The sequence below is a fragment of the Onthophagus taurus genome, chromosome 6 (genome assembly GCF_036711975.1).
Source record: "Onthophagus taurus isolate NC chromosome 6, IU_Otau_3.0, whole genome shotgun sequence".
In the NCBI taxonomy this organism is placed as follows: domain Eukaryota; kingdom Metazoa; phylum Arthropoda; class Insecta; order Coleoptera; family Scarabaeidae; genus Onthophagus; species Onthophagus taurus.
Genome location: NC_091971.1, coordinates 8,171,055 through 8,186,364, shown reverse-complemented (window position 1 = coordinate 8,186,364; position 15,310 = coordinate 8,171,055). Strand labels below are relative to the sequence as shown.

Here is a 15,310-nt window from a genome sequence, read left to right as displayed (position 1 = left end):
TTCTTAAAGATTTATAACAATTTCTAAAGTCGTTCAGGTATTACTAAGGATTTATGCGGATTTCTAAGTATTTCCAGAAATTTTGCAAAATAATCACACCCTTATGCAATGCCACATATCTATTTTGACCTTCAATTACCAATACATGGCTATGCCCTTCCACGTTTTTACATGATTCTCATGCCTAATCGTTCAATATTCGGCAAAGCTTCTGAAGTATAACCAGCTATTCTTCTTTAGTACCTCATCTCCATAATAGTTGATTATAGACATAGTGATGTTTTCGTAATCGGCCTTCAGTTGAGAAATTAGATCCTGTAAATTGGAGTCTTGCCTACGAATGGTTGATGCTAAGAGAGTCAAATTATAAAACCTGGTCAATTTGAAGTTGTTAGAGAAAATTCTTGACTATATACAGCGTGTCCCGTATCTTCCGCATCAGAGCATTATACGGTTGTAGAATACATTATTCTGAAGCGATCTTTCTAATAAAATTTTTTCGAAATGTTTATAATAACCGCACGGGAACTGTTTAACGACGACCAATAACGGACGACTTTGATTCATCCAAAAAGTTTATTTCTCTTTCCATGACGAATCTATTGGTAAGTACACGTGGGAAACGAGTTATCATCGGCGTAGCGAACCGGCCGAGGGTGGCACCGATTACCTGAGTCTGATTTGCGATCTGCTGATTGGACGAAAAACAGTTCCTTTAAACAGTTCCCGTGCGGTTATTATAAACATTTCGAAAAAATTTTATTAGAAAGATCGCTTCAGAATAATGTATCCTACAACCGTATAATGCTCTGATGCGGAAGATACGGGACACGCTGTATAGCAGCCTTTCTTGATAAAAATGATATAGTTGAAAGATCTTCGTGTTATAATTGATTTTTTTTTTGGTTAAATGTTTAAATTCAGGGAGAAAATGGGTAAGTTTACGTACACAACGCCCTAAGCTATTATTTCACCAATCCCCATCCTTTTAAAAGGGTGCTAACGTAAATAATGCGGAATTTTTTCATCGATAGCCATTTGGTTAACTACCACCCTCGTGATGACATCGATTATGTAACTTTTATGTTTTGTACTAAGGGGATAGATAAACTTTAAATGATTTAGAAGTGAATTGGTGATAAGTTTGTGTACTTGGAACACTTAAATGTATTCGAAATTGAATTCGGCAACGGGATTGATCACCTCCTTGTTTTTGGGAAGCGCCCAGTCGCGTTGCGTTGATTTGAGAACCGAATTTAGCAGCTAATCTATAAATATTTCTCGCTACCCCTTATCTCCATGAGAGTCAACCCCACGCGCTTAGATACGATTCGTATCCCCTAATCGAGGGACGGGGTTGACAGGTGCAAATCCCCCAATATTGCGCTACGTCCTACGCTCCCTTCGCCTTTCCTACCCTTTTACCCTACAACTAAAACCTTCCTTTTCATACCAAAACACCCTCAATCCTGATTCATTTCCTTATTCATTAGTATTGATAACTTATAACGTTTATTAACCTATTTGCATCATTCATAAGCCATCTTGAAAGACGCACGTCTGAAATGTTTCTAGTTCTAGGTTACTTTCAGTTCAATAAATATATACATGCAAATGGGTTAAGGGAACGGAAGAAAAATATAATGTATAAAATATAAAATGTGTTGATTGATTCGTATGTTAAAACGTATAAGTCAACAGCAATCAGGATGGAAACAGTAAATTGGGTCCATCCCACGTTTCCTGGCAGTTAATATCTAAACGTGGAAAAGGGAGAAAGAAATAATCCTAAGGAAAAAATTAAATTGCAAAAGTTCCAACTTGTCGAAATTTTCACCGTTTCAATAAATCACCAATTTTCCGATCTGAAAACAGAAAGGACTTAAAAATCCTCATAGCGGCAAGAAGTCGTCTGGCCAAAGCAATATCTCATTTCTTTCGCAACGGGAAAATAGTCTCCACCTCAAGGTTTGTTCACACTTGACAAAACAAATAACATAAAATTTTTGTTATGATCAAAACTAAATTTTTTTAATATTTTATCATGTCAACGTTTCATTGAGTTAACTTGACGCTAATTGAGATTTATAAAACATCACCTTAGAAATTAGAAAATTGAATGTGTTGATTAATATCATTGGTTTTTTAATTTGTAATGATAAAAATTATTGTAAAATTTCTGGTCAAGTTATCCCCAATGGAAATCACGCTTCATCTATCAGATGAGATATAGGTCGTTCTCCATGGAGAAAGAGAGACCGGAACAAGGTCACCGGAGATCCGACGCCTCTCTCTTCCTTGTCGAATATAGAGAACACCGAAAATCGATAATGCCGACGCCTCTTACGTAAGCGCCGTCCTGCTGATACGAAAAGCGTCGATCGGTGCCGGAAAACCCCGATTTTGCAGGTGGTGCTCTGATTGACATATCTTCATATGGGTTGTCCTGCGGGTTCTTTTCACAATTTTCCCAACTTTCCTCGACAGGAAACCACCACAGCTCCATACGAGGAAACCTCGACTTCCCAGTCTCGTCGCGTAAAGACTCCACCATTTCCAAAATTTCGTTAGTGTACCCCGAATGTAAGGTTAAGTGAAAAACAACTCGTAAGTGCAAAATCAAAACACGAACAGTGCGGGGTTTCTTTTGTATTGTTTAGTTTAAAGGTGTGAAAATCAGGACACCTGACCTTACCCGCAATATGGCACCAGCAACTAACACCTGAACTATTTAAATGTAGGTCAAAAAGGTCCGCAAACGCCAAAAACGATCAAATTAGGTTATAAACTTCCGGGAAGGATGCGTGAAATAGTGTAATTTAACAATTTACGACAATTTCGTTTAATGTTTGATGAGGTGATGTTGGGACGTTGATGGGAAGGACTTGACAATCTCTCCACCATGGTGTAGAAGGGGGCCATGACATCAAGGCAACCCCCTTCTAACGGTGAAGAACAAGGGACCCGGTCCCCGCACCTCAGCGTACAGGTACGTTGTTTTATTAATATTTTATTTCAAATTGTAGAGGAGGTTATGTGAGGTTAGGTCTTTAGAAAACACGCCTGCCTCTACGATCGATACTTATCATCATCATTAATGGAATTGAATGTGGTTGCGGTGTATTTCACGTAAATATTTACGAAGCATGAATATTAATTTATGTTATTGTACTTTATAAGCTAAACTCATCATGCAGATCAAAACATGAGCATGTTTTGCAATACATCAAACTAAAATATTTTAGTTATTCCTTATTATTGACGCAAAATAATTCTATTTCTCAATATTTTTTATTCGAGCATTTGTAGTAACAATAATCCTAGAAGTCACCTGTCAAAACGTCTACAATCTATCTTCAAAACCCTTTTTGAGTTAAAAAATATACCTCTATTTAATCTTTACTGGCAGGTGATACAGCGGAACACCATGCCCTACCATAATGTTGCGTAGTTATACCTTTTCGGTGTATCTACACTGTTGCGAGCTTTATCTTGATTTGAAAAAAAATATACAATGGGGATTTGGCTGTCCTTTGTTCGAAAATTTTAATTGAGTTTATTTAGAATCTAGATGAAACCCTATGGATTGTCCATGTCGGTCCGTTTTTACCTGGCCTCATTAAATTGCAGTTGTCGCCCAAGCAGACGTCTAACATTATGAAAAGGGAAAAATTAAATTATGTGCATGGGTACGGCATTTGGGACAAAATCCTCATGAATTATTTAAGGCGCCGGCCATCTGTGGGTATTAATTTTAATGGTCTGAGAATTTGCTGTAATAACCGCATGTTATATTATAAAAAATACCGTTCCGCTTCAAAATTTGCATGAACGTATACACAATATCGTCGATTTCCGTGTTTTTCTTACTTGTATCCAAACAAACATATCAATATAAACTATCATTTATAATAAATCCAAAACGTGTAGTGCCATATTGGTTATAAACAAAAAATGAATTACGACACTTTCTATTGCACCCACTTAGGTATCGTCTTCCACGATAATTTAAACTACTTCTAATTTATATTCGGTATAAACGTAAAAAACGTGTTTCGCAATAAACACTGAGCTCCTTCACAAACCGAGTTTCCTATACAATTAACCTCTTTGCATTTCATTTACTACACGATGAGCTGAAAACTGTAATATTCATCAAAGGACGTTTTCTAAACGTGGTATTCGATTTAGAGAAAATTTACATAATAGCACTTTTGCGGCCGTGATTTACGACGAAACCGAAAATTTCCTCATACTCTGAATTTAGTTGACAACAAGCCGCGTTGATAAATCCTCAGTTTGATGGTTACTTTTACACAGCTGTTTCGATAAATGTGTTACTTTTTCTTGGCAACTTTGAACATTTCCGGTCGTTCTTATTTTTAAAATCTTAATAAAAACTTTCGAACATCTCTTACAAATTCTTGAAAATACTCCAACATATTTAAGTATTTAGATGATGTCCAAACCATAACAAAAACTCTTGGAATCTCAAGTAATTCTTGGAAATCGTTGAAATTAATTAGAAATTTATGAAACAACCGTCGATAATAGAAGAATCATTGAACACATCAAAAGCTTTATCACATATTAACCCAACCCCAAAGTGAGCCAAACCAACCCCAAAGGAACCCAACAATCCAGTCCAACCCCGAAGATACTCAACAAGGTAACCCAATGCCAAAATAACTGGACCACAAAGTATCCCAACCTGAAAGAAAGGTAATCCAGTACCAAAGATATACAATCCAATGTAAGTCAACCCTACTGTAAAGCAACTCAACCACAATGTATTTATCTCCATAGCAACTCATCTCCAAAGCAGCTCAAAATAAGCTTCAAAATAAGACGACCACAAAGCAAGCTAATCCAATCCCAAACCTATCCAACTACAAACTGCATCTTTCCTAAACACCTCAACTTGCTCAAAAAGTTTTAAAATTTGTGTCAGAAACGAATTTAGTGTTTAGAGTTAATGGAAATGGTGGGATGTATATCGAACGAAATTGCAAAAACTTAAATACTTTATTCAATTTCATTTGATATATTTAAAGTTATTATAAATTTTGACCGTAAAATTAATATTTGACCGAACAATGGTCAATTATAATTCAGATCTCGGGCAATTTTAAAAAATCTCTTAAGTCTCGGCCGACGGCAACTTTACCTGATATTTTGTCTCCTGTCAGAATCGACTAATGAAATGTCCATTTACTATTAATCTATCGGCCGGTGAAAAATATTGCCGAGATACAATCTTTTTTCCCCCAGATAAACCTCTGCCCTCCTTGGCCGACCTTTTTCATTTAGACTAGAAAGAACCATTAAATTTTTTGACGCCAGGTATTAAGAGCGCATTAACGAAGGTCCTGTCCAAAAAGACGTCGTGAAAAACAATTTAGATCCCTAACGGCCGCTCGAAGGTTCGTCTGATGTACCTCATCGGTACCTCTGCGGTTTTCGTTTAATTGTTAAGGTAAAACTGGTAAATTACTTTCATATTTTATGGACCCGAGTTCGGGTATTTGGTACGCGTGCTCAGGTAAAAACTTCGAACGGTGAGAACATTCCTTTTGTGAAACTCAATATCTAAAGAGATGAATATAGTTCTTTTGTTTGAATACTTTAACTTTTTAAATATTTTAACTTTATTCTTAGCTTTAATTTCTTTTTAAATCTGGGATATTTTTCTCGATCAAATGCATTTATTCGTATAAAAAGAATACCTATAGTAAATTGGATAATAAATTATAACAATAAATTAATTATATTAGGGGCTAAGAATTCGAATGGCCCTTAAAGAGGCAAATGAAAAGAAAAGGGTGCTCTACTACGGTACCTCCATTACCGTTACCGTTTTCTCGGTCAGTTGGTCCCTTGTGCTTCCAAACCGTTCCTTCCTCTTTTTGTTTTAGTTTATTTTTTTCTCGCACGTAAGATCCCTCGCATGCTGTAGACCTTCGGATTCGATGGCGAACTTTTTACCTGGATTATTTCAAGGGCAAACCGGGAGGATTTTATGATAATGTAGTTACCAGTTTTTGGAAACCAGTGATTCTAAAACATTTATTACTATTTTAAGTTAGCAATCAAAAATGTTTATGTTTCCAGTAGAGAAAGGGTATGGTATCATTACTTTAAAGTTTATGTGGAAAGAAGACTTTCGAAAACAGTTCCCCGCTGAGCTGGTAAATGTAGAACGCGCAAAGTTGAGAGTTCCAGGTATTTTAGAGGGGTGGTAGCCTCTCTAAATATCCATCTACATCGTCCACCTTGCGCTGTCAAAAGTTTCAAGCCTCTCCCTCTCAATCCCCCATTCCCCTATCTTGAAACACCCCCGAAATCGGCCAACTGAGTTCTATTGTCCGGAGGGGTTATGAATTCCGCTAAATAATTGTAGAGCTTGTCCACAAAATGCCGGATGATAAATGTTGCCGTCCGTTGCGTCGGCTCTAGTATTTTTTAAGGGATGAGGGTCGCCTTCTTCGATACCTAAGGCTACCTAAGCCCTGGTTTTATAGCAAACAGGTGCAGTTATGGCAAGTAAATCTATTATACCGAGTTTTTTTCTTGTAAGCGTTTCAATAAATGTTCAATTCACGTGATATGCCTTTTAAAGAAAGGAATGATTTTTAAAAAATTTACAACTTATTTACAATTATAATTATTAAGTTGTTGTTTGAAATATAGCGCAGCTGTGAGATGTTATAATTAACATATTCAGTTTCACTCCTAAAGCAAAGTTATCGAAACTCTACATATTTCTTATCTACCGACTTTTAAATTTCTTCAAATGCTGGTCGGTTTCGTTTAAAGATTGTGACAAACGTATTGACATTTGGCGGTTCCAGGTAGTTTCTTCTTGGAATTTTCATCCTAAAATTACAGTGCAACCCCTACGAAGGGTCGAAATTTGAGGATTTGTTTGGTAATTAATCATTACCATGTCAGTTATGTACTGCTTTTCTTAAGAATTAATATTATTAAGTATATTATTTTTTAAGATAAAGTATTTTATTGTAAAACAGTAATTTACTGGATTATATGTAGGCATATAATATGTATATTAATTATGTTGAAAAAATGGATCTCAGAAATTAAAAGTTATTTATACATATAATATGTATATAGTATATTTAGATTTGTTACATATAGTAGATGAATATGTAGTGAATAAAGTTGATAATTTTGTCGTTGTATGCCCTTGGCCCTTTTTAAACATAAGGTCCTGTGGCGCAACGGATAACGCGTCTGACTACGGATCAGAAGATTCCAGGTTCGAATCCTGGCAGGATCGACTCATTTTTTTTGACATCTTTTTTATAATCGATTATGTATAACAATAATGAGTTACTATTTTTGAATAGAATATTTTGACTCTTATCTATCATATTGGGTTAAGTCCAGTAATTTAATCTCTATCATTAACTTAGCAAAGGTCGCTTTCGATCGAGACACTGCAATATGTGTTGCCTAATTTTACATTTGTGTGAAGCCTGTTGTAGAGCCTCGGTCGCAAGTGGCCTCGGCTTAATAAATTTACAGTCTCAGTGTCTATCATAAACTTAGCAAAGGTCGCCTGCGACCAAGACACTGCAATATTTGTTGCCTAATTTTACATTGGTTTAAAGCCTATCGTAGAGCCTCGGTCGCAAGTGACCTCGGCTTGATTAATGTATACTTTCAGTGTCTATATTATTAACATAGCAAAGGTCGCATGCGATCGAGGCACTGAAATATGTGTTGTACTTTCAAACGTAACAACATAATCATTAAATTTAACATCGTTTTCTAGTGTGGAATCATTTCCAACTCCAGCAACGTCAGTACCAATTGGAAAGTCAATTTTCAAGAGCTTCTTTAACTATTACTAAATCTAGAAATAGCTTAGCCGTCGATTCTATAAGAAGTCTAAATCATGGATTCAAAATCCAGATTTTAATTACTGAATACTTACAGAATACTATTAATGATTATACTTAAAAAAATATGTTTTGGTCAATAAATAGTGTGTTTTTATAATTCATTTATTAATCAAATAAGTATTTCAAGAATTCTTGATTTCTTGCCAAGAATTTTTGAAATCATCTTCATGGTTTCTTGTCTAGTCTTGAATTATAAGTTCATCATCTTGTCTTGTTTTTGTCTTGATTCAAGACAACATCTTGAAATTTACAAGAAATTGGCGACCCCTAGATTTATGCAATAAAATTAAACTAAAAGAGTTCAGTTTTAATTATTTTGCTCATATTATTAAACGTAAAATAATCTTGTGAAAATAACGTAATATGGCACGCGTTGCTATGACGTAGTACTTTAACATGACCGTTATATCCACGTTGATCCCGAGATAACCTCCTATATGAGGCGGGAGACGTTGACATAATATGACGTCGGGATCATAAATTCTCCTTCGCGGCCCTGCACGACGTCGGATACTACACGTGGTTTGCTGCATACTAATTTTTTGTTGGTATACTGCTAAACAATTTGAAATAGAATTGTTTCAAATTCAATTTCTTTTTTGTTTTATAAATTTATAGACAAGTTTTTATTATAATAATTTAATTCTCCATATTCTAATAGTCCATGGTCACCTGTTCTGCAAATTACAATTTATTGCCAAGTATTGAAAGCTATTCGAATCTATTTTGTTTATTACCACGCTGAAACATTCACGAAGGTAAACAGGTACGTGCGTTTTGAATTAACGAGGCATTTGCCGAAATTTACATATATACGATAGATCTTTAAAAAACGATTTGTGAATAACAACAATTTGTATCGTAGACGCAATAAAATAAATTTTTATATCTTTGTTTTCTCTAAGTGATTCTCATTGTCGTTACTGGGAGCTTACGGTAATGTAATTTTAAAACGATACCAACAATGGGAAAACGTCCTATTATCATTGTACTGTTTAAATTGAGCTTTGTTTAGATCCCTCGAGCCTATGAGGAGTTTAACATTATTTATATTCTCTTAGAATTGTTTCTCATTATAATTTTTATTAACTATTGTTCAAATGGACTGAAATAACGGACTCCAGATTATATCATGTTATGGAATTGTTGCGTTAAAACATTAGAATTTTTAAATAATTTTTTGAATATGAACAAGTTGACACTGATACCTAAAAGTCTCCGGTTCAAGCTCAATCAGTCAAGTGTATAATGGACCGGGTAGTTTTACTTTCCGCCTATCGATTCTCTTTGTTCATCCAGCCGACTTGAGTGGCGTGACCTAGAAATCGTTAAATACCGAAAGAAAAGACGTATCGGATTCCGAATTTATAAATATCTAACTCACCATTTCTGAATCCGGGGACCTAGCAATTGGCAGCGAAGAAACAATGGTCCGCCCGGTATCGGAACAAAGGTAACCTTGAGACAGAAGCAAAATTCTGCATTGAAAGGAAGTGCCTAGCCAGAAGCGTTTTGATTTTTAACCGCGCCGGACTATCTTCACGAAAAGACTATGCTAATTTCCATTCCAGGAACTGTTTTGTTATGTACGTTTAAAATTATGCCCCCTAAGAAAATACAAACGCCGATACAAAATATGTTTAGTATTATATCGGACACGGTATTTATCCCACAATTCAACTTCGCGGGAACGTGAAAAAGTCCACAATTTACCGATAAGTTGAGATTATCGCGTCAGTAAATTACGCAGTACTATTACGCATACCACAATAATTATCGCAATTACCAGCAATCGTTAGGAAGTCGGTCAGTTTTCCTGTTGTTCTTGCTGTGATAACAAAAAAAATTGAAGGAAAATAAAAAGAACCTTTTCATAAATCTTATTACCGTTATTACATAATTAGGTTTATCAGCTTCCCAACCAACATTTCCTGCTATAATCATTTTTAATTTTGTATTATATAGAAGTCTTAATTGGGATACTCCATATACATTATATTAAAACATCACGTGCACAAACCCTTCCAAATCTGCCAGAAACATTGATTGTCTACAAAACAAACGGGATAATTCATCCAAACAGCGAAAGCAGTGGCGTGTTAAGGGCATATGTCAGGCGAATCCGCGCCCCATACACTAACCTCTTTGCCGAGTTACATCAGAACGTGTGGCGTGCAATAAGCTGTCGTCGCCTCTTTCTGTGCCATTGGCAGCGATAAATCCTGTGCGTAGACGGACGATTCAATTGAATATGTAACACACGCGTTTGGCCTTGCGCTTGACACTTTAACAAGTGGCTTGTCGTTTCGCATAAAAATGAAACCGGCGAATCACGCGAGTCTTGAATTCAATTTCTCCGGAGGGATTCCATCAAAACGATGTTTCGTTGAGAACTTGCTTTTCTATTGAAGTCAATTTCTTTTTTACTACGAACTATGTATTTTATAATAAAAGTTGTTGTAGGAAATATATTGCGATTTGATAACGAATTTCCTAACATTAAAATTAAAGTTAAGATCATAACATCTGGTTTTCGTGTAAGAACCGGATTCTGGTAACATGTACTATGGAACCGGTTCCTAACACACGGGGAATTACATGTAAGTACCAAAAATACAAGATTGGAAATTCAAAAGAGTCTCAGTACAAAAAAAATTAAACTGAGATATTGCATAAAACATGTCTAAAACATAATAAAAATAAAAAACTTCCTTGAAATAGTTTTATTGAGGACAGAAAACACCACCATAAGGGCTACATTTATAGTTACAAATAAAACATAAAAACTTACATGAAAAATACTAACTTAAACATGACGACTGTTAGAAGGTTCTAAGTGCTAAGGACAAGAAAGCATAAAAAGGGTCTATATCCAAGGAATCTTTTACTACGATGCTGTTCTTTCTATGAGATCTTCATATCATTGATTATATTTCAATGTAATCAGTCTTTTAGATTCTTAAGCTAGGCTGAAATACGGTTTTTGCAGTTGAGGTCGGAAACCACTGCATGAGAAATGCCATTCGACCTTTTTCCTTTTTTTAGGACATTAAAAGTTATCCATGGCTCAAATCAGAAATGGTCTTCTTGTTTTTACTGAGGTTGATAAATCTGTGGTAAGTGAGGCCACTTACCAGAAACTTAGATCCTTTTGAATTTACACTTTTAAAGTAGTTACAGAGAGACAAGTTAAATTAGTTACCTTTATGTATTTGGGATATACATATAATAATTAAAATAATAAATAGCCTATTCGAATTAAATTGTTTTTTTGTGAATTAATTGTTTAGGTAGAAATTTAGAGAGTTAAATTGGAACCACAATAATTATACCCAGTAGCAATTAAACGGGAAATCATAAAACAGCTTTAACATGAATTGGTGAAATGGATTGCAACATCAACTTTAATTAATTTGCAAATAAGCGATCGTAAATGTTAATAATGATAATTGATTGATCTAAATTAGCTATATTCTACCGATTTTGTTTCAGAATATCACCGAAAGTGGCGGGGTCAAACCGCGTCATCATATAAGAAAATTTACCACATCCGGCAGCCTAAGTGACAGTTCGTCGAGCGTTAAACGTCAGGTAAGATTTTTCAATATCATTTAATTGTGTTATAATATAAATCATTCCAAAAGTTTGCACCATGTAACGGTTTGTCTTAAATGACGAGTTAAACCGCTTTAATTAACCCGTGTTTCGAAAGTAGACCTTCGCTAATTGCAAACCGTTGTTTCATATGTTGAGACGTTGAACTACTCTATCTGGTATCCGTCAAATTTTTTCTTCGTTAAATGAATATTAAATATTTTTAGAGGTTATTTTTATTTTCCAATTAAGAATTTAATGTATTTTATTACTCTGCATACGCGAAAGACTTTGTAGAAACGGAATGTTGTTCATTAAAACATTGTATTTGGGTTACATAGTGCCACGTTATACATAGTAGTTCCTTTTCATATACTGAAAATATTTTACATTCCGATGTGTGTTCTTAAAAGGAAATAAACTCGGAAGCCAGCGTGATGAAACGACTTCGTAAAGGATGAGTAGGTAACGTTGCCTAGCTAGGTTTTATCTGATTTAAGTCACTCGACATGTACCAAAGTTATTTTCGTCGGTACTCGAATGTACCTTTTACTTGAGAGGTATGTGATAGAGAAAACCAGTTTTGAAATTGGTATTTGGATTATAATTGCCGCGGTCGTTTATTTTGAAAACTCTAATTGGACTTCAAGTAAAAAAATGACCGTTATCGATAGATATAAAATGATTTATAGTAAAGATTTCGCAAAGTATGTTATTAATGTTAAATATCAATAATAATCCTGATCTCCTTCGCTATGTACATACTTCAGCAAATTAAGGGTTTTCATTTCTGAAGCCGTAAGAATGAACAGCACGTACTTTGCACGTGTTTATGATCCTAAGCTACGATAAATTCTAATTAATAGTCGGTTAAAGCGTACGTATTCGTTGGCTCACCTTCTAGTTTCTATTACGTAATGATGAAGAAGCCGAACATTAAAACCGTTATCTTAAGATTCTTTCTTTTGGAGATTCCTCTCAGAGATTAAAATAAAATGGTACCACGTAAATTAACTCATAGCGAACTTAATAAAGTTCGATATCAAGTCATTTGTAAATGACGAAATTTTCTATATCTCTACTTAGTAGTTACAACCAACAATCTCTTTTCCCTTATAATTAAAGCCTATTTCCATAGCATGTCATCTAATCAAATGCGGCTTAATAGAATCAACTAAGGATCGACTGGATTCAGAGTAGTGAAAGTTAACTACACCCGGTGGGCCATCGAGTACCATTGAATTTACATATCAAGGATGAAACACCCAATGGAGTGGTTCTTCTCTTTTCCCGTAGGCCGATTTCTTACGGCACTAAGATTTGCTGGTGTCCATTAGGAGTCGTGGTCGTCTAATAAAATATAGCTCATGAATAATAACATGTAATAAAAGAACATAATGAGGAGTTGTGAAAGACTTAAACGTAACGTTATTTTTTTTTCTTATTTGTCATGAAAACACCACGTTTCACATTTAATAATGGTTACGATGATAACTAAATGAAATCTTTGATACAAGGAAATAATTAATAACATGGAAATCTCTTTGGTGTTGGCCTCCATTTCCATGGAACAACAAACACTCTTAGATGATAAATCTTAATTAAACGAAACGCAATAAATCGACTATAAAAGTCAAAACAAATTGACGCCGATCGCGTTAGATCTTATTCCTTGGAAATTGCGATTTATTGTTGAAATTTGACAGAGTAATGAAAGAGTTTTCCCGTCATCCTCTGCCTTTTTGGCACCGAAATCTATTAACCCCACGTTACGTCTTTAAAATAAATTGTATATTCAACAGCTATGCTTATCGACTTCGCACTGCTGAAACGGCATTTCGTATTTCAGGATGTTTATACATTTGATTTCCTCCCGTATTCATGAAATGAAAATAAACCAATCGTTATTAGAGGTGTATCATTTGGTATTTTCGGTAATATCGAGTATTATACATAGCAAACTTTGAAAGTAAACGTTTTCTAAACGGTCGATTGTATATTATGTGGGGTGCGCATGTAAAATATCGAGCACTAAACTGTCAACATGGAGTATAATTATTCGTTTATGTGTGCAAGATAGAGCTTTAAAATTGAATTATGCCCGCCCGATTGACGGTTTGAAAATATGCAATGGTAATTCGCGATTGCCTTGACTTTTTATGTAAAATTCAAGAATTCGTGCATGCCGATTCGACTATTTATCATAATTGGCGGTAAACAACTATTATTGGATTGGTGGAAACGAAAATATTGAAGTCAAGCACGAAATCCTTGAAAGTTTATTAACTATGCGTATACAGGGTTATTAATAATTATTGAAGTGCACGAAAAAATATCGTGGAAATAAGAATTTTTGAAAATTTCATAGCCAAATCAAGCCTAGATGTCATTATTTTCCAGGAATAAAGTGACAAACTTATGTTAAATGTGTCGATATGAATGGTTTTCATTACAAAACTTTCATTACTCAGAAATTTAAATCGATAGAGGAATTATAATCCATAATCATTTCTAGCCATCGTTATTTCTTTGGGAATAAAACGAAATCTCCAAAAATGTTAAAGTGATTATCAATTTAATGCATCTTCTTTATTATGTCGAATTCTGGAAGTATTCAATACATAATAATAATGCAGACCACAAAATAAATAAATAATAATAAAACAAATAAGCAAATAAGTTAATACAAGCGATCAGCAATAACAGGCAGAAGCCTAAAAACCACACAATAAATGAATACATATTTGGCCATATCGACTGTAATATGGGTAGCACTGCATCACTAATTCTGATAAACAGAATTGCGCGTGGTTTGCCACAGTACATTAGACCATTGTTGGTCGTAAAACTCGTGTTCTTCGAGCTCACAGAAATGTGATGTTCAGCAATGTATTTTCTAAACTTGTTGTACGCTTTCGGCGCAGAATACGTAAAACACCTTTGACCAATCGCTCTTGTTAGTTGCACGTCCATACGAATTCTAAAGCGAGTATTATGACCATGGTCTACAACTCGGTGGATTTCCTGGTGCTGTAACGCATATTTTATTACAGTTTGAACATAGATTAGAGGGATTGATAATACCTCATATTTTATGAATAATTGATGAGTTTTGAATCTTATACCCACATTAAGTAAAGTTTTTGAAATCAACCTTTGGATTGTGCGTAACTTTTCTAAGTAAATTTCTGAAGTTGTTCCTCAAGCAATAATGCCGTATCTGAAATTTGCTTCAACCATTGCAAAGTAATATTTCCTCATGAAAGCGCTCGGCACATGAGCTTTTTTGCACATATTGCCAATACACACATCCCACCTGAAATACTGATCCACCTGAAACACTAAGAGTTTTAGAAGTGCTTTAATAATCAAAAAGAATAAATAGAAATGAGTAAAAGTACAAAGAGGTTTCTTAAAAATTTCTCTAATACTAGTGGTTTAAAGATAAATTGGGAAGATAGTTATTCACATGGTTCGGTCAATAGGTAGTTGATCTGATCTGTGTTGTTAAAATAGTCTCTCCACACCGAGTTTTATAAGTGGGGCAAATCGTTAATCACATCATCTACGAGATGAATGCGCCATTCTATTTTCGGCCTCAGGTGATTGTAGTACTTAAAAATATTTATTTGTAACATCTCGTTATTAGAATTTAGATCTCTAGCCTCAAAGGCATTTGAACTACATAAATTTTTCATTACGTTTTAAAACAACACGCCATGATTTAACCAACCGAAAAGGTCTTATAACATCATCTAACCGACTTAACTATAGATTAATACCACGATACA

The 15,310-nt window shown here is 34.7% G+C and overlaps 1 protein-coding gene and 1 non-coding gene across 8 annotated transcripts in view; both read left to right on the top strand.

The window, feature by feature from the left end:
* The first annotated feature begins 2,405 nt into the window (after window positions 1-2,405).
* LOC111427758 (Calcium channel protein beta subunit) overlaps window positions 2,406-15,310 on the top strand; it is a 54,527-nt gene continuing 41,622 nt past the window's right edge. For 6 of the 7 annotated variants that reach the window (XM_071196362.1, XM_023063032.2, XM_023063031.2 and 3 more), the window contains exons 1-2: window positions 2,406-2,989; window positions 11,418-11,516. In XM_071196362.1, coding sequence (XP_071052463.1) covers window positions 2,921-2,989; window positions 11,418-11,516 — 168 coding nt within the window. In that variant the 5' untranslated portion in view covers window positions 2,406-2,920. The remainder of the gene's footprint in view (window positions 2,990-11,417; window positions 11,517-15,310) is intronic. The other variant, XM_023063036.2, reaches the window with a different exon arrangement.
* Window positions 7,225-7,297, top strand: TRNAR-ACG (transfer RNA arginine (anticodon ACG)). Its single transcript has one exon. It is a non-coding gene; the product is annotated as a tRNA-Arg (tRNA).